The following is a 20,377-nucleotide window of genomic DNA, read 5'->3' on the forward strand; positions in this document are numbered from 1 at the left end:
CTCCAGAAATATACTCAATGAGAGATTGTAAGATTTCATAAGTAGCACCACTCTGTTCACTGCCTCTAGTGCTGTCATTGACCATCTGCTGGGAGTCACTCACTTGCCAAAATGGCTTCCGAGCAGTTTATTCATTTACATTCCTTCTATAAGGGTTTCCCCCTTACAGACTACTTTAATTGCAGAGGGGTCTTGGTGGACCACTTAATGATTTTCCTTGTTGTTGATGCAACTGTAATGCACTGGGATAGATACTGTGTATATATATATTATTTGTATTGCATAGAATTCAAACTGTAATAACAAAATATAATATAAGAAGTGAGATAAACAAATAAAATGCAATTAAAATCACTGTGAATATTTAATGCAGTTGAGGTGCCTTTTCCCATCTCCAACCACAAATCCACAGATGTGCTACAGACCATGTGAAGCTTGTGGACCACAGTTTTGAAATCCCTGCTCCATACCATTTTATGTCATATAGACCTCAGAGTAAAAATATGCATCAGTAATAACAAAACCAATAAAATGTAAAATACAAACAATTCATATATATATATTTGAATCTTCCATTTCAGAGAACAAGATTAATGCTGGTTCAAATTAATGCTGGTTTTAATTTTATTGTTATATAATTTTATGTTTATAATTGATTAATGATTATTCATTTTGAAACTACATGTTGAAAGTTCTTTTTTTTTAAATAATTTTTATTAACAGGCCAATCACATCACATTATTCAAATCACATTAGTTCCAAATTATACAGCCAAATTTTAAATTTTTTGGGTGTACCCATATATCAAGCTCCGCACGAGTCCAAAATTCCGGATAAGTCCAGACATCACTTATTTTACTGCATTAATTAATCAGTTCTATCCAGTTCAATCCAGATAGTCCTTTCTTTAATTTTCTTCATCTTGTTGTTGTCATACATTCCTTTCTTTGCGATCTCTGATGATTCTCACAAGCAGACTAAAAGCTGGCTTCTCTGTGTGGGTTTAGCCCAGGACAACCCTGTTCGAGACCTCCGTAAATTAATCTTCATTGTCCTTTATTTTTCCAGGCTAGCCAAATAAATCAAATAGATCAGGGGGCTCTGTCAGGTCAAACTTTCAGTTCCGTGCTCCTTCTCTTTCCGACATTCCTGAATCTCCTCCCCCATCTCTCTTTTTCTCCAGCAGCCTGTCTTGACGAGACGCCATTTTTTAACTGCGTCATAAAAATTCCTCAGCGTTCACCGATCTTATTTTCCACCTCCCACACAGTTCTTAAACTTCTGCTTATGAATCTTAAAAGACGCAACGATCTTGTTTCTTTCTGGGGTGGAGGGTTATTTCATAGAATCATAGAATCATAGAATCATAGAATCATAGAGTTGGAAGAGACCACAAGGGCCATCGAGTCCAACCCCCTGCCAAGCAGGAAACACCATCAGAGCACTCCTGACATATGGTTGTCAAGCCTCTGCTTAAAGACCTCCAAAGAAGGAGACTCCACCACACTCCTTGGCAGCAAATTCCACTGTCGAACTGCTCTTACTGTCAGGAAGTTCTTCCTAATGTTTAGGTGGAATCATCTTTCTTGTAGTTTGGATCCATTGCTCCGTGTCCGCTTCTCTGGAGCAGCAGAAAACAACCTTTCTCCCTCCTCTATGTGACATCCTTTTATATATTTGAACATGGCTATCATATCACCCCTTAACCTCCTCTTCTCCAGGCTAAACATGCCCAGCTCCCTTAGCTGTTCCTCATAAGGCATCGTTTCCAGGCCTTTGACCATTTTGGTTGCCCTCCTCTGGACACGTTCCAGTTTGTCAGCGTCCTTCTTGAACTGTGGTGCCCAGAACTGGACACAGTACTCCAGGTGAGGTCTGACCAGAGCAGAATACAGTGGCACTATTACTTCCCTTGATCTAGATGCTATACTCCTATTGATGCAGCCCAGAATTGCATTGGCTTTTTTAGCTGCCGCGTCACACTGTTGGCTCATGTCAAGTTTGTGGTCAACCAAGACTCCTAGATCCTTTTCACATGTACTGCTCTCAAGCCAGGTGTCACCCATCTTGTATTTGTGCCTCTCATTTTTTTTGCCCAAGTGCAATACTTTACATTTCTCCCTGTTAAAATTCATCTTGTTTGTTTTGGCCCAGTTCTCTAATCTGTCAAGGTCCTTTTGAAGTGTGATCCTGTCCTCTGGGGTGTTAGCCACCCCTCCCAGTTTGGTGTCATCTGCAAATTTGATCAGGATGCCCTTGAGTCCATCATCCAAGTCGTTGATAAAGATGTTGAATAAGACCGGGCCCAAGACAGAACCCTGTGGCACCCCACTAGTCACTCTTCTCCAGGATGAAGAGGAACCATTGATGAGCACCCTTTGGGTTCGGTCAGTCAGCCAGTTACAAATCCACTGAGTGGTAGCATAGTCAAGACCGCATTTTACCAGCTTCTTTACAAGAATATCATGGGGCACCTTGTCAAATGCCTTGCTGAAATCAAGGTAGGCTACATCCACTGCGTTCCCTTCATCTACCAGGCTTGTAATTCTGTCAAAAAACGAGATCAGGTTAGTCTGACATGACTTATTTTTCAGAAATCCATGCTGACTATTGGTGATCACAGCATTCCTTTCTAGGTGCTCACAGACTGTTTGCTTAATGATCTGCTCCAGAATCTTCCCTGGTATTGATGTCAGACTGACTGGGCGGTAATTATTTGGGTCCTCTCTTTCCCCCTTTTTGAAAATAGGGACAACATTTGCCCTCCTCCAGTCTGCCGGGACTTCGCCTGTTCTCCAGGAATTCTCAAAGATGACTGCCAGTGGTTCTGAAATCACACCTGCCAGTTCTTTTAATACTCTTGGATGCAGTTCATCTGGCCCTGGAGACTTGAATACATCTAGACTAGCCAAGTATTCTTGTACTATCTCCTTAGTTATTCTGGGCTGTGTTTCCTCTGCTGAATCATTTGCTCCAAATTCTTCAGGTCGGGCATTGTTTTCTTTATCGGAGAAGACTGAGGCAAAGAAGGCATTGAGGAGTTCAGCCCTTTCTGTGTCCCCTGTTTGCATTTCACCATCTTCTCCTCTGAGTGACCCCACTGTTTCTTTGTTCTTCCTTTTGCTACGAACATACCCATAAAAGCCTTTTTTGTTGCTTTTAACCTCTCTAGCAAGCCTGAGTTCATTCTGTGCTTTAGCTTTTCTGACTTTGTGTCTACACGTGCTGGCTATTTGTTTGAATTCCTCTTTGGTGGTTTCCCCCCTTTTCCATTTTTTGTACACATCCTTTTTTAATCTTAACTCAGTTAAAAGTTCTTTAGATAGCCACCCTGGCTTCTTTAGGCACCTCCCATGTTTCCGTCTCATTGGTATTGCCTGAAGTTGTGCTTTTACTATCTCCCTCTTAACAAACTCCCAGCCATCATGAACTCCCTTTCCTTTTAGTATTACTGTCCATGGGATCTCACCCAGCATTTCCCTAAGTTTTATGAAGTCGGCTTTCTTAAAGTCGAGAAATTGTGTCCTAGTATGCTTGGCTGCTCCTTTCCGCTGTATAGTAAACTTCAGAAGAGCATGATCACTCGCGCCTAATGATCCTTCCACTTCTACCCCACTAACCAGGTCATCAACATTGGTTAGGACCAGATCTAAAATGGCTGTTCCTCTTGTTGCTTCTCCCACTTTCTGGACAATGAAGTTGTCTGCAAGGCCAGTGAGGAATCTGTTTGACCTTATGCTCTTGGCTGAGTTTGACATCCAACAAATATCCGGGTAATTGAAGTCCCCCATTACTACTATCTCCCTTCCTTTTGCATGCTTGGCCATCTGTTCCAGGAAGGCATCATCTATGTCCTCCGTTTGGCTTGGGGATCTATAGTAAACTCCCACAATGAGGTCACTGTTATTCTTCTCTCCCTTAATTTTGACCCAAATGCTCTCACTTTGGCTTTGAGGTTCTAAATCTTGGATCTCTTCACAGGTATACACATCCCTGACATATAACGCCACTCCTCCTCCTTTCTTGTCTGGTCTGTTTCTCTGAAATAGATTGTATCCCTCCATTATTACATTCCAATCGTGGGACTTATCCCACCAGGTTTCAGTGATTCCTATTATGTCATATTTAGTTTGCTGCACCAAGAGCTCAAGCTCATCTTGTTTATTTCCCATGCTTTGCGCATTAGTGTACAGACATTGAAGTCCATTATTTTTGTCACATCATATAAAAAAAGGGAAAAGTTTTTCCTCCACCCCCCTTTGTTCCAAACGTACAGTCTCTTGGTGATGACACATCAAAAGATTTACTTATCCATCTGTCGCTCTCGGTCGCAGAGATCCATTATTCAGCAGCCTTATCGTCGAGCTTTACTTGATATATGTGCTTCAGCCTCAATTCCAATTCATCTGTTTCCAATTATAATTCCGGGCTGAAGCAACCAGCACGCGCTAATCGGAATCGGCGTCAGGAAGAGCTGACTTCACCGAGGGCTCGTGCCAAGTGTTCAGCACCCCCATCTCTCGGATCAGGGGGTGCATTGTGAACACCGCTGGCCAGGCAGCACCCCACCACACCCTGGTGGGGAGGGAAGGCTGCCTACTTCCCATAGCAGCCCCTAAATTACCTCGTGTGGGTCAGAGAGATGTTATTGTCGGCCATCTTCCAACGCGCCCCCTGGTGGCCACCACATGTTGAAAGTTCCACATGAAGAGAGTTCTGCCTGGAAACTCAGTCCATAAATGCTTTAGATATACAGGAAACTCTCAATTTACACAGGGTTACATTCCGAGGAACTGTGTTTTTACGTGTATATCGTGTGCATCAGGAACACCATTTAAAAAGCCTGCAAACACCCTCTAAACTTATGGAAACCTTTTAAAGGCAGCCCTTTGAAGTTTGAAAGGATTGATGTTAAGCCAGATGGGTGGGGTATTATTATTCTTATTAATAAAAAAACCCTAAAAAAGCACCCCAAAATCCACCAAATTCCACCACAATTGCCCCCTCCAAACCTCCTTGCTCAAATTCCAACTCTCCAAAGGCCCCAAAGGTTGGTACAAAGGCTCATGGGATTGCTAGATGCTATTTTTGTGCCATTGTTGCCATTTTTGCACCCTTTTAGGATCACTTTTTGCCCCCTTTCAGGTTTGTGGCAATGCACACATGTGTGGATGCCCGTGCCCCAAACACGCATAAATGGGAAGTTGCCTGTATACATAAATAAAAAGGAAGGTGTGGCAGGGGTGGAGGGACCTTGGGGTTCCCAGACAGCCTGGCCAACTATCAGGGATGATGGGAGCTGCAGCTGAGCAACATCTGGCAGTCCACAGGTTTTCCCATTCCTGATCCAAAAGCTGCGGAAGAGGGTATTTTTCATTCTTATCCCCCAGAGCCTCCATTAGGCACCAGGAAACCTGCTAAGCTTGTTACATGTCCATTTTTCTTTTTTTATTGCCTTGGAGACCTGTTGTCAGATGGAAAGGCAAGCGTGTAAAGATTTTAATAAATGAACGGATGCTCTTGTCTCTCGGCAGGAAATCAAAGCCCAGGCGGCAGCATTCCGGCAACAGCAGGGCATTTCAACAGAAGCTGGGGGCAACAAGGAGAATATCAAGAAGAACCGTTACAAAGACATCCTGCCATGTGAGTTGCCAATGAGGAAATACTATTACTGTGTGGTGGCTTTAATATTGGCATCTGTGGCATGGGGCCAGTTCTGCCCAACTTGGCACTCACTTCCTCTTCTATGGATCAGGCTGTGTTACCACATTCCTCTTGGGCTCCTCCACCCTAGGAGTGCCTTGAATTGTCTTTCATTTGCTCGTGTCACCAGCAAAATATCCAGTGAGTGTTGCCATGTCCCAGGCTGTAGTACTCGCGATTCAGGGCCTCAAAGCATCAAGTTAGACCCTAGATCCATCGGCTACTCTCAAATTATAGGAATTTTGTGGCAGTCCTATTGACTATAACAATATTGTTTTAAAAGTTTACTTTTTAAAAATCACAACATTCTGAAAAAAGAAAATATTGTATATGAAGAGGAGGTTTCCTTCTTTCTCCAAATATCCATCTTTTCTCTATTGTAAAAATCATGGCCAAGGAATCATTCCAAGAATGAGAAAAATCTGTTTCTCTCTCCCCCTCCCCTGATTTTTTTTGTTTTTCCTGGGCCTTCACATCTCTAGCTCTTTAGCAGCTGCTGACACTGTCCTTGTGTGCCTGACATCATGAGGAACCTTTCTATTCTGGGATGGGTCTTAATGGGTAGGAGAAGATATATTCGTTGCAATTAATCCATCCAGGCTCCCACATGTGTGGGTTGAACAGTTTCAAAGTCCCATCCTTGGCAGCAGAATTAAGCATAGGAATTTGGCTGTAAAACCTCATTTAGAGGAAGTCTTGCTATGAAGTAAGCTGGCTCTCCCTTCTTACCCCGCTGAACAAAGAATCAGGCAACTACAGTAAGTTTAAACATAAGAATTTCTTACTTATAATTTGCATTGGTTCCCAGCAGTGGCAGCAGTAAAAGCTATGCTGGCAAAATACTTAGATTTACAGTACAACCAGCTTCAGGCATGTACCTAAAGCCAGAGCAAACAGAGATATCTCTGCATCCAACGCTAGTCAAAGGAAGAAAGAGAGGAAAAGGAAATACAATATGCTCCTTCCTCTCCCGGAGAGTAGGGGAAATGACATCACACAGAGCCCTCTCTGCCAACTGTATTTCTATGGTCTGCTTATCAGCAATACAGCTCTGTGGGCTTAGCCCCTTCTCATGCAAACTAGCAGGAATGTGCATTTCTAAGGTTTGGCTGCTATTCTTCCACACCTATGGCATCACTGCAGCTCATTTAGTGAGTCTCAGGATTTGGGATGCTGGAAACCAGGGGCAGTAACTGTATCCAGAACCCTGCCCAGGAAGTTTATATAAAGCTCCAAGCCAATCAGGAGGCCAGACTGAGGAAGTTAACTAATGGATGAAAAGTAATCAGAGGAACTGCAAAAAGTGGAAGTTGATACTTTCTAAGGTGTGCGCCTTCATTTTAGGAATGGGACAATCTGCCACTGCTCTCTGGAGGGTGGTCAGAAGGACAGAGTGGTTGTGACGCTAGTGATGATGAGCAGATACTTTACCTTGTTTTTGGTCTGTCTTAGTTTCTCAGGCTCTGCTCCAGGGCTTCCCAGAGGAGTATGGTTGGCCACTGTGAGAACAGGATGCTGGACTAGGTGGGTCATTGGCCTGATCCAGCAAGTCTCTTCTTATGGACCATCTAATTCAGGGGTCCTCAAACTTTTAAAACAGGGGGCCAGTTCACTGTCCCTCAGAGACTGTTGGGAGCCGGGCTATAGTTTGAAAAAAATATGAACGAATTCCTATGCACTCTGCACTTTTTTTCTTTAATTTTTTTTGGGGGCCCCCCAAGAGAGTGGGGCCCTAAGCTATAGCTTGTTTAGCTTATATGTAAATCCGGTACTGGGGGGAGGGTGTTGTGCCTTGTGGTGCACCTGTGGGGTGAAACTAAGAAAAAGCGATTTGGGTGGGTGGGTGTGAAGAGAGGTCGGAAGCACCTGTGGCGATGCCGAGAATGGAATTAACGGAGACCCTGGCAAAAGAAGGAAATGATCAGATGGCAACAGAAATGCAGCAAGGCACTTCCTCCCGTGGCAGGAGGGAGGCGGGCTGCGAGAGGAGCGCCATAGGCAGATTCAACATAGACAGCGGCGGATTCAACAATTGACAGGCGGGCCGGGTTCAGGACCCTGGCGGGCCAGATCTGGACCATAGGCTGTAGTTTGAGGACCCCCAATCTAATTGCTCCAGGAGCTCTCTTTGTGAATAGTGCTATGCACAGATCCAGCCTAATCCACGGGATGAATGTGAAGCAAGACAAACCTGTCCACTTACTTGGGCAATACCTGTGGAGCAATGCTCACCTTGGTGGGGTCTCTCCTAGGCTATCTTCTCAGGGGGGTTGAGGACATACCTCTCAGGGTGCTACTCTCTGGTCAGTCATCTGTACACTATGACCTTAGGCGCACCAAGCCATGGGATCCAAACAGCACCAGTGGTTCAATGTAGTCAGGGGTTTGGTCACTGACTTCACAATCTCTCTCCTCTTTCCATTTCCTGTCAATTGAGAGCAGGGTTAGGCTAAGCTGTGACCTTCCAGATGTTTCTGGAGCACAGCTCCGCCCATGCCCTGACCATTGGCTATGCAGCTGGGGCTGCTGGGAGTTGCAGTTCTGAGGGACCACAGGTCAGATGCTGAGATTCATGTTCTCTCTCTCTCTAAGGCCAGGTGACTATCTGTGGTACTAACTCCCAGTTGTGTACATCTCACAGATGATCAGACCAGAGTTGTTGTGAACTTCCTGACAGAAGAAGCCCAAGCTGATTACATCAATGCAAACTTTATTCAGGTAACAGAGTCCTGAACCCTACCCCTCCCCATTGCAAACACATCTGACTAGAGGAATTTGCCCAAACTGATGAGAGCTGAAACACTGGCAAGCTTTGTTCCAGATTAAAGCGGCGGGGGGGGGGGGGCTCAGTTCCCTATTATACCATCCAAAAGATTTTACTTTTGCACTGTGTAAGTGTAAGAATGGCATTGACCTGCCTCCAGGGCCCCTCAGGTCAACCACAAAATGGCACTTCTCTCCCCACCAGGGAGGAAGGGGTGGGTCAAGAGCTACACCAGGAACAAGGGGGAAATGATGATCTACATTGGGATCTGCTGCCCCTGGGAATCCTGCCACCCAAGGCAGTTGCCTCACTTTGCCTCATGGCTGGTCTGGTCATGTTTTTATAGGCGTCAGTGACTGGCCTGTGCCTCATGACTGGAAGGAGAAATGCCCAAAGCAGTGGTAAAAGAGGCAGCCAACTCTGACAGCAAGTAGCTTGGCTGCATCTTTTGTGTCAGAGTGATTGAAGGGTCCAGTATCCCTGCAGAGGTGCAGGCAGCATCCTGCTCTTCCCCCAGGTGAAGATGCTTGGAAGCATGCAAGGCCAGTTTAGCAAATGATGCAAAGATCCAGCAGGTGACCTCCATGGAGAAGGGGGGCTTTTGTTCCATAGTAGCCTTTTCATGATTTTATTTTATTTCTCAAGGTAAGCTAGTTGCGTGTCGAGACCCCACAGCCACCCCCTCGTTGGGAAATAACTCACACAAGGACACAGATATTAGGTTTATGTTACTGGGCAAATTTTGGCCACAACTTTATTGAATTACAGAATGTGAGCGGTATTGGCTTAGGCATTGATTGGACCCGACTATATCTGACTCTGTGCAGGAAGTCCAGTAAGGGTAAGCCACCGGTAGGGGGAGCCCTGTTGATGCGAACCAGCTCAAGCTCCCCCTGGTGTTCCCGTCGGGGTCGTGTCAAAGCCCTAGCCCCCAACCGGGCTTCGGACAAGATCAACACCCCCGGATTCCTTTAACGGAATACCCTTAAGATGGAGGGGCAGGTGATGGCCACACCTCCCCTCCCCCCCACAAGGTCAAAAAATGCCTAACCGCAACCCTAACAAAGTTGTGACAATTGCTACGAGGTAGGCGAAAGCCAAGTGGCCAGTGCCAATTTGCCAAGTGGAAAAATTCCTACCAGGCCCCTTGGACAACCAAGGCGACCAACCGAAATCCATAGCAAGGCCAGTGCCTAACCTGCAAATAGGGAGGGAGGGTGATTGAGGAAGCGAGCTCGCTCCTCGTTTTAAACTGTCCCGGCCACACCCCGCCGGCCAGCGGATTGGCTGGCCGGGCTCTGACGTGGCCGGGATCCCCCAGGCAATGGGGGACAAAGTCCCCCGCCCCCGGTGGGGAGTGGGTGGCCATGCGGTCCACCGCAACTCCTCCCCACTGGGAAGTGGAGCAGATAAGTTCCATCAGGCACACTAGAATGGCATTATGGCAAAAGACAGAATTGAAGGCTATTCCTACCATCAGTTAAAAGTCCCAGTTTACTAGAATACATTTCTAGTCCTCATGGTTACAGAGATAAAATTGACAGTGGGATGACAACGTACTCTAAAGGCTCTTGGGAATCCTAAATTTAGAGATAAGATACATGCACTCCCCAGGAGCTGACTTAAATTTTCCACATTTGAGAATATTGCTTTGAGAACATGAATGTTATAGAAGTAGACAATACATACCCCAGTTGCAGTTTAGCACTGACCATTCTATTTACAATGGAATGCAAAGTATTTTTGTCAAGCACAAATCAAATGGGTGAATTATCCAAAGCCCTCTGACTCATTCTAATCTCTAACCAATTGCCCTCCCTCTCCTTTGTTTATCCCCACTTATCTTCAAATAGAATGCTGTTCTCCAGCTCAGGGGTGATGACAGGGTGTTCAGCAGAATGCATGATGTTCAGTTCAGGTTTGCGATTCTGTTTTCTTCCCACAGGGTGTGGATAACAAGCAGTGCTATATTGCAACCCAGGGGCCTCTTCCACACACAGTGCTGGACTTCTGGCGCATGATTTGGCAGTACAAGGTGAAGGTGAGTTCTCCAGGCAGATCACAAGTAATATCCTAGATATTAAAGCAAGCTCTGAAGTGCAAATTGCGCCCAGCAGATTGGATTGATCTGTATAAGACCAGTTTCTCTGACACCAAGGCATCTGGTGAACAGTCCCTCTCAAAGCAAATTCAAATTAATGTTTCTGCTCCTTTATGGCAGCGGCAAGGAAACCTTTTTCAGCCCAACAGCCACATTCAGGTCTGTGAAACCTTCTGGGCCACATCCCAGTGGTGCTAGAAGCAAAAGTGCACAGAGCAGCAAATGTAAATTTTACCCATGCACCGTAGTACAGTTTCTACACACCCCGCTGTTCTCTCTGGGCCTGGCGTTCTCCACCACCGCTTCATGATGTTCTTTCATTGCAGGTGATTGTCATGGCTTGTCGGGAAGTGGAACTAGGCAAGGTGAGGCCTCCTGAAGGAGAGATGGTATTTGGAGGCTAGGAAGCCTCATGGGGTCTCTCATCCGGGCCTTGAGGTTTTGAGGACAGCCATGTTGCCACCATCTCTCTTACCTAACCTTTCTTGCTTTCCGATGCCTTTTCTTTCTCAGAAAAAGTGTGAGCGCTACTGGCCTTTGGCAGAGGAAACCTTGCATTTTGGATCCTTCTCTGTGGCACAGGTGAGGTTGTTACACATGGACAGGAAGAAGCTGCGTGCGGAAGGAGGAGTCTGGTTCCTGGCAGGGGATGCTGGCACAGTTCTTCATCAATGCACAAGCACAGGCATCTCCACTGCCAACCTAACCTGGATTAAAGGCCATTTCTTCTCACTAAGGAAGAGCTGGGAATTGTCGTTAAGAACCTGAGAATTGCCTTGTTAGATCAGACCAAAGTCCCATCTCATCTAGCATTCTGATACCAGCAGTCGAAACCAAGCAGATGCACCTGCTGGAAACACACAAGAAGAGTGCAAACATGATGCCCTCCCCTGTTGCAGGACTGGCTGACTATCCTGCCATCCTCATGATATCATTGGATCCCAGTTCCCATGAGCCCCATCAGCATGACTGATGGCCAGGAATGATGGGAGTTGTAGTGCAGCGATCCCTTAAGGGCCACGGGCTCACTATAGCTGCCACATAGTTTGTGCGCAGTCTCTGGTAAAAACATTAGGTCCAGTCGTGACCGACTCTGGGATTGTGGCGCTCATCTCGCTTTACTGGCCGAGGGAGCCGGCGTACAGCTTCCGGGTTGTGTGGCCAGCATGACTAAGCTGCTTCTGTCGAACCAGAGCAGCACACGGGAACGCCGTTTACCTTCCCACCGGAGCAGTACCTATTTATCTACTTGCACTTTGACGTGCTTTCGAAATGCTAGGTTGGCAGGAGCAGGGACCGAGCAACGGGAGCTCACTCCATCGTGGGGATTCGAACCGCCGACCTTCTGATCGGCAAGTCCTAGGCTCTGTGGTTTAACCCACAGCGCCACCCGTGTCCCACAGTCTCTGGTACTTGGAGGTATATTGCTCTTAGAAATTTTGCTCTCTTACTAGACGTAATGTTAGCAGCTGGCACCCTTGGGCAATTCCTGGGCCCTGGGCCCTTCCACACTGAGCAGCTGGATCTTCAGGCTGACACCTAACATTTCCCACCATGTTCCCCACTGTTGCATTGCTCCAGAGCACAGAGGGAAATTTGAAAGAGCAGTTCATGGCACACCCATTCCTGCCACCCTCAGCCCACCAACATGGAGGCCGGGGGCACCAAATGGCCCTTTACAGGGGGCCCCTGAAACCTGGAACTAGCCCTGCTCATCACAAAGAGATACTGAAAGGCCTTTCTCCCTGGGAGTTAATTAATCTTTTTTTGAGAACCAGCTAAGTTACCTTTGCCATTTCATGTGTCAGCGAACTCCATAAGCTGCATCACATGTTATGTGGCTACAAGGTGCTTCTTGGATCCGTCCCATACTTAATTCCTGCCCAGTCAGGAATTTGCCTGATCCCATGTCAAACCATTAGTCCGTCTAACTCAAAATGGGATGTTTAGGGAAGTTTTTAATGTCTGAAGTTTTATTCTGTTTTTAATGTTCTGTTGAAAGTTGCCCAGAGTGGCCTAGGAAACCCAACCAGATGGGTGGGGTAGAAATAATAAATTATTATTAGTAGTAGTATTAGTATTAGTATTATTAAATTGCCTGCACTGACTCCAGGCTTTCAGATGGGGCTCTTTCCCAGCCTTTACCTGCAGATGCCTTGGATTGAACCTGGGACCTTCTGCAGAAAGGCATGGTCTCTGCCCCTGAGACTTCATCTGCAGTGAACTCCATCCATTGGTAAGAGTATTGAGAATTTGGTCAAAGTTCCCGAACCCTTTCACAAAATGACAATCGCCAGGGTTTAAGTTTGTCAGGAAGCCATTTCTCATGTCAAGCAAGCTATCCCGTAAAACAGAACTGTGATGGTTAACAAAACACTGTCCAATTGTACCTACATTAGAGATAAGGAACCTGTGGATCTGCAGATGTTGCTGAACTACAGTTCCCACCATCCCTGAGCTTTGGCTACACTGACTGAGGCTGATGGGATTGAAGAGTTCTCTATCTCTAGCCTATATTATAGGTGGGCAGCGTAACTGAGCAAATGAGATGTCTCCCATTTGGGGAGATAAGAATATTTTGAACAATGTGATGGGCGGTTTTCTTGTCTCTTCCTCAGGTTAAAGAACAGGAACTCAATCCAGATGTCATTCTGCGGATGCTTACCCTGACCTTTCAGAAGGTAAAGCTACTCCATGGCACTTAATTGCTAGGCAAGGCCCACTGGAATTGTGGGGCACACCCAAGTCCAGGTCTTGGGGCTGCACTTTATGGCTCTGGGGCCTCAAGGTCAGCTGCATGAGCTGGAAGCTGAAGGAGCAGCAAGTAGAAAGCACTGCTCTGTGGACCAGGCAGGAGCACAAGGCGGGGCTCTGAATATTTATAGCAGGTTTCGTCCTGATTGCCTGGAACCTTATCAGGCTCTGCCCAGGCCCTATCTCTACTATGGTTGCTGGCAAAATCAGCTTCTTTGCTGCTGAATGAAGCACCATTCCTTTTGACCACTGTTAAGAGACTGGTGTGCTCCACAAACAGGGGAGAGCGCTCAGAGATCCAGGTCAGGAAATGTCAGAGTGTTCCTTCCAGATCCCTGCGGCAATGGCACAGGAGAAAAGGAGCCCCTGCTGCAGTGCAGTCATTTCATCACCACCATCAAATTCCAAGGGGTTTGAGACCCACAAGGAATCGTCCAGGGGCAGATAAGGCCTGTGGGTTTAGGGTTTGCCACCGGTGCTGTAGACAGGCCTTCATGGGACCAGAGTTCCAGAGTTCCTTGGTTGAAGACAAACCATTCAATAGTCTTGAAGAATGGGTTTTAATTTGAGGTGGCATCAGGTGCTTGCATTAGCAAACATAAACATGTCAGAGGGTGCAAATGGCTTTCCTCTCCTACCACCTGTTCTGTGTCAGCCCCATTCAGACGTGGTGATATTGATCTGTACCTCTCCCCCCCCCAGGAGGAGCGGGAGCTATCCCATTTCCAGTACGTGGCTTGGCCAGACCGGGGCATCCCAGACACTTACGGCCACTTCCTTGGCATGATTGAGCAAGTGAGAAGCAAGCAGGGTGAGAGTACTGTGCCCATCTGTGTGCATTGCAGGTAAGGGGCAGCCCCAGGGCAAAGCCCTATAGACAGACCACACCACAGTCATGGGGTCAGAGGATGGGTCCTCTTAGAGGATCAGTAACTGGTTAAAGGGAGCAAAGAGCAGGAACAAATGGGCTGTCCCCACAAGTCACAAAGGAGAGAAGCACAGAGTATCCCAAGGATCTGCACTGAACTTGTTGTGCTTTAACCCATTCATAAGTGATCTGGAGTTAGAGGGGAGCAGTGAGGGGGCCAAGCTTGGGCACACGGCCATATTTTTATTATTATTATTGGTATAATAAATTTTATTACAAGTCCAATAAAAGCCACATTGTCACATTACCAAATTACAATCCAATTAAAAAGAAAGAGAGCCTATTATTCAAAAACTAAATTAATCAATTTGAGATGACTTCCCATGTACTGGCTTTCTGGTTACAAAGTTCTTATGTCTTCCTCCTTTCATAATCTTGATTAATCCAATAACAACAGTTCTGACCTTAATCCTTTGTTGACAGCCACTTGTTTCTTGACTTCCATTCGTAATTGCATATTTAATAACTTTTATTTCTGCAAGCAGAATTTATATCCAATAAATTTCTTTTTTTTTAAATAATATTTATTACTTTTAAAGATTACAGAAAAGGAAAGGAAAAAGAAAAAAGACAAGAGAGAAAAAACAAAAAAAGAAAAGAAACAATACAGTACAATGTATAAACAATACAAAACACAACCTAAACACATTAAGCTAAACACATTAAACTAAACTAAACAAAACCCTAACCCACCCTAACCCTAAACAAAACAAAACAAAAACCATTTAAAAACATACATCACACCTTTTCCATACTCTATCTTTCATTCCCTTGTTTCCTCGACTTCCTCTCACCTCCCTTTTTGTATTCCACTTCTATTAATTGTTTCAGCAAATCCTTTCCATCTTTCTCTATTTTCTATCATATTATAGATATCTTAACATATTTTTTAACCTTATTTTTCATTAAAACTAAAATACTTATATATGCTTAACTCCTTATAATATTTCTGCTAAGGCCATAAAATTTCTTTCCACCATTTTTCTATCACTCATTAATTTTACAGTATTTCTATATATAAACTTCAAATTCTCCAATCTTCTTCCACCATCTCCTCTCCCTGGTTTCGGATTCTGCCAGTCCTTTCCGTCAATTCCATATAGTCCATCAACCTGGAGATCTTATGTCCGAGGCTCTTAACTCTTTTCCAGGTCCCTTCTGCAGGTCTTCTTCATATTCTTTAATGCCAAAGAGCAGATCTCGAGAAGACTCCAACCTAACCATGCTTTTATTCCTTCTGGACAGGTCAGCCAAATTTCCATGGTTGAAGCTAAGGTCTATAGGGTGTTTCATGACATGTTTCAAAATTCCTCCAAATCCAAAGGCCCCCAGAACTCCAATCTTCTCCAGACCCAAGTCCATGTCCCAAAAGTCAGTTAATCCCTGCATAGAGGGATCTTTCCAACTTTCCTTCTTCCGTCCAATCCTCAAAATCTGGCTTTTTCTTGATTCAATCATAGAAGGCCTCAACTTGTAATCCTCAATTTGCTTCTGTAAGACTGAGGATCCCGCTTGTATTCCTTTAGGCTCAACAACCACAGCTTTCTCTTTCTCCTCCACAATTTGTCCTGTTTCTGTATTAATGCTCACTTTTTGTCTCCAATTAGTCACTTTTTGTTCCAAGTTGTCAACTTTAAAAGACATGTCATCTGTCTTCTTATGAAGCTGTTCCAGCGAATAGCTTATCTTACATAATACCGTCACAATGGCTTCTCCTGTCAACATTTTAGATGGTCCAAGGTCAATCTCTGGTTCTCACAATTTCTTATCTCGCAGCTGGCAATTCCCCAGCTATACTCCTGTAACAGTTTCAAAGGCTCCCTCTAGAGGGAAACAGTCTCCACTTGTTTCAATCCTTTCAAACACAACTCAAGCCATAAAGATAGTTTCAATTTTCAGTTACTTTTCCTCCTTTTTAAACGCAGAAGAGGACAATGGAAACAGTGTCTTTCTCTTATTTAACTAGCTGTCAAAAATGTTCTGTTCGCAGTCAATGAACTCTCCCAAAACTTCACTCTTTCTGGCAGCCCTTTTCCAGGTTCATAGCAGTGGTAATTTGGTTTTTCACTCTCTCCTGCAGGCTCGCTAAGTCCAAAATATCCCCCCTCTTCTCCTGCTTCCAAGGGGGGTTTGTAGTTTCAACCGATGGAAATTTAATCCTTTGCCAAAAGCTTTCAAAGACTTTAGCTTATAGAGTCTTTGCTTCAATCTATTTACAAAAGAGGAAGGCGGACTTCCTGTTTAAGACCTTCCCCGTTTCGGTGCCAAATTAAGGTATTTAAAGATCCAATTTTCCGTTCTACTCACGGGTAGTTGTTTAAAATCCAATTGTCCACAGGAAGAAGTCAGCACTCTCCGGCAACAGCAATGCGGCTTCACTCCGTGAAAGAAGCAGTCAATTCGAAGCACCGCACCACTCACCCCACGTCGCTCCGGATCCCCAAAACAGGGTTTCCCCGCGAGTAGGGGAGGCGCAGAAGGTGCCAGCCGAATCCCAAGTTCACAAGCTTCTCCCGCTTGTGATTTCAGAGGGTCTTCGCCTTCGCCGTGGCGGTCAGACCCTGCCTTCCACGGAGCAAGTTCCTCCCGATCGGAGGAGCTCCGCCATTGCCGGAGGCGCCAACCCGGAAGTCTCTCTATATCCAATAAATTTCCTGTGTGATATGTTAATTCCACTTGTTTCTTCATTTTCCCTGTTTTAATTCGATCATAAAAGGCACCTATGCTTCCACATTTTCGTTTTCACTTCTGTTCTCAGAAGCTGTTATTTCCACTGCGTCACTGCACCATCTTTGTTTGTCTGAGCGAAGGTCTGGCACTTGGCCATAGCCCCAGGCAGAACTCCAACATATCCTTTCTCTTCCAATACTTAGTTCTTAACAATCTGGTGTCCCGCCACTGCTCTGGTGGATCAAGGAACCATAATCTTAACTGCAATTCAGTGGAAGTTAGAAGCTTCAGTCATATCAACATTCTCACGCAGTCCCATTTCCACTAAAAAATCCATAAATATTATCTTATTCTCTTTGATTTCCTCTTGCTTTTTATCAATCCATTGATATTCTGGGAAAGAGTTGCCGAATCACTGATGCAGCAAAACGTAATATATATTCAGAAAGTGTAAAGGCTCCCCTCCCGCAGTCATACTTCACCTTCTTATGATGGAAATCTTCCTCTCTCCAATTCAGATTGTTGTCGCTCAGTGGCTGATTTATTTAGCAGTTTATCTTGTCTCCTTAGCCCAGTACATGTCTGTAAATTAGATCCTATTAAAATTCCAAAGTACAGAAGAACTGCCAATAAGCGAAGCGCATTGCACCCAGCGCCTCCTGCCTCCATCTGGAGTGAGAGCCGGGTATCAGAAGATCTGCAAGTGAAGCTCACCCCCTCCCCAGACATGGGGGTGGGGAGCTTATAAGGACAATTGCCCTCGTTATTCTTGTTTATACAGTGGTACCTCGGGTTACATACGCTTCAAGTTATATACGCTTCAGGTTACAGACTCCGCTAACCCAGAAATAGTGCTTCAGGTTAAGAACTTTGCTTCAGGATAAGAACGGAAATCTTGCTCTGGCGGCGCGGCAGCAGCAGGAGGCCCCATTAGCTACAGTGGTGCTTCAGGTTAAGAACAGTTTCAGGTTAAGAACAGACCTCCGGAACGAATTAAGTACTTAACCCGAGGTACCACTGTACTTCACCTGCCAGTCTCCGCTACTGCGAAGCTCTGCGCCCATTTTGACGGGAAGCACCGGAAGTCCACACTGCCTTTATATTTATGGGGATGAACCAAGAAGATTTTTCTGAAAGAATTTCTTGAAACAAAATGGCAAAGTGTTCTCATTTGTATTGCAATTCCTGGCTGGATGTGATCTGAAAGAAGGTCTGTTATTTTGCAGACCCTCTCTCACACTCTTTCCTCCTCTGCAGTGCTGGCTGTGGCCGGACAGGTGTGATCTGTACCCTGGAATACATACGGCAGCTGCTGCTAAAACAGGTATTTCTAGGCAAGTCAGATCTGAGTGATGGAGGATTGAGGAAGCTGGGTGGATTTGGTCCAATATTTCTGTCTGTTGGAACAACAAATATCGGAACAATGTTTGACCAGACACTGTTGCTGTTTTCTTGTTTAAAGAGTGACTGTGTGTCTGGCTATTTCTTGGCTGGGTGGGTGGATAGGCAGACAAACGGACAGACAGATGGATAAAATGTCATGTAGACTTTGTTTTTAAAAATGGTGTTTAATTGAAATATGATTAGAATTTGATTTTAATAGAATTTGCCCCTTCTTCCCCAAAAGAGATGGAATTCCTGAAGCATCTCTGTTTGGAATATGTTCGGAATAGAACCAGGTGTGACGAGTGCCTGGTCTGGCTTTGCCAGTGAGTGTGTGTTTTGTAGTGAACCTCTTGCTACATCTGTGCATTGCATGCAGCACTTTAATTAAATCTGTTTTCTATATATGGCAGAACTCTGGACATTGTTTATTAATTTAGAGCATTTGAACCCTCCTCCTCAGCCAAAAAGGCTCCTGAAACAGCTTACATATAATCCATGGAAACAAGACTGTCCCCTCCTAGGAACCAATTCAGTTGTTCATAAACTAGCTTATCAGAATAAGACTATTACTTACAAGTAGTTTTGTTTTTACACTTGGAGGTGTTCAAAAATATAACCTTTCTCCAGCCGTCTGAGTTGACACAGTCCATAACTTCATATATAGCCTCCATCTGTATATAAAATGAGGAACAAAAATGTCCCTTGGAGAGGACTATTGTACTGCAGAGTCTCAGCTCCCACAACAAACATCAAGATACAGTACTTGGTTGATCCCTGCAAAATTCGCATCTTCCCTTGCCTTCTGCTTCTTTGGGGAAGATACCTCACATAGCTCAGAGGAAACAGCAAATGAAATAGGGAGTAGTAAAGCAGAGTGGCAAATGTGGGAACCCAAATGAAGGTCCTTCAGTCAGATATCATGCAGCCCTGTATCAGGAAGTTTTTAATGTCTGATGTTTTACTGTAAGCCGCCCAGAGTTCCTGGGGAAACCCAGCCAGATGGGTGGAGTATAAATAATAAAATAATAATTATTATTATTATTATTATTATTATTATTATTATTATTATTGCCGACATTTCCCCAGTTCTCCTCTACTTTTCAGAGAATCCCCCCGCATTTCAGTATTTTTGATGTTGTCCTAGAAATGAGGAAGCAGAGACCAGCTGCTGTTCAGACCCAGGTGAGCCCCGCAGTCATCGCTGCTGTCCACACCAATACATTTTGCTGCCCGAAGCAAAGATGATGTGTGTCCTCACAGAGTCCCCCAGCATTCTAAGATGGCTGGACTGGCAGCTGAATCTGGCGAAGGGACGGCGCCAGTAGCTAGGCAGGGGTGAATTGCCCTGGGTGGCGCTGGGCTTGCAGGGTACCCAAGCCACCACATCGCTCCCGGTGCCCTCTAGCTGGATGGCGCCTGGCAGGGACGCAGTCACTCTGGCAGCGCACCCCATCCCACAGTGTGTCCTCCCCCATTGCGCTGCGCAGGTGCCCGCCTCAGGCACTGGTGGGGCTCACTCCAGCGCTAGACAGTACCCCACACTGCGCCAGGGGGCAGCAGACTAATTTAGTGTACAGGCTCTTTATCTTCATATCTTGGTATTTGGTGTTCCTAAAGCAGGAGTCGCCTCGAGGGCTTCACCTGATGTCCAAAAAGGCTTCTGAGCTCCCCTGATGCTCTCACCACTTAATCATGAGGGGCTGAGGGTGGTTACCTTTTCTCCCTCGGAAAACCCACAGAGCTGAAGGAGGAAGTGGGAAGGCTGGTGTTTTTCCCACCTCCTCTTTGGGCTGCATGGGCTTCTCAAGGCTCCTATGAATTCTCTGCGATCCAAGTTTTGCCCGGTCCCTTGGAAAAGCAAAGTGAGTGCACACGTCCTCTCCTTCTGTCAGTTGTGGGTAAGCTTTTCTGGGATTGTAGGATGCGGGTGGCGCTGTGGGTTAAACCACAGAGCCTAGGGCTTACCGATCTGAAGGTCCGCAGTTCGAATCCCCGCAACGGGGTGAGCTCCCGTTGTTCAGTCCCTGCTCCTGCCAACCTAGCATTTCGAAAGCACATCAGAGTGCAAGTA

The 20,377-nt window shown here is 45.5% G+C and overlaps 1 protein-coding gene across 5 annotated transcripts in view; it reads left to right on the forward strand.

The window, feature by feature from the left end:
* PTPN18 (protein tyrosine phosphatase non-receptor type 18) overlaps positions 1-20,377 on the forward strand; it is a 72,252-nt gene that overhangs the window by 27,373 nt on the left and 24,502 nt on the right. For 3 of the 5 annotated variants that reach the window (XM_083592190.1, XM_083592191.1, XM_083592188.1), the window contains 9 exons: positions 5,535-5,643; positions 8,345-8,421; positions 10,413-10,508; positions 10,895-10,933; positions 11,082-11,150; positions 13,187-13,249; positions 14,025-14,167; positions 18,178-18,244; positions 19,393-19,488. In XM_083592190.1, coding sequence (XP_083448316.1) covers positions 5,535-5,643; positions 8,345-8,421; positions 10,413-10,508; positions 10,895-10,933; positions 11,082-11,150; positions 13,187-13,249; positions 14,025-14,167; positions 18,178-18,244; positions 19,393-19,488 — 759 coding nt within the window. Of the gene's footprint in view, positions 1-5,534; positions 5,845-8,344; positions 8,422-10,412; positions 10,509-10,894; positions 10,934-11,081; positions 11,151-13,186; positions 13,250-14,024; positions 14,168-18,177; positions 18,245-19,392; positions 19,489-20,377 lie in introns of all 5 variants that reach the window. The other 2 variants (XM_083592189.1, XM_083592187.1) reach the window with 2 other exon arrangements.

The sequence above is a fragment of the Podarcis filfolensis genome (genome assembly GCF_964270895.1).
Source record: "Podarcis filfolensis genome assembly, chromosome: 17".
NCBI classification, from domain to species: Eukaryota; Metazoa; Chordata; class Lepidosauria; order Squamata; family Lacertidae; genus Podarcis; species Podarcis filfolensis.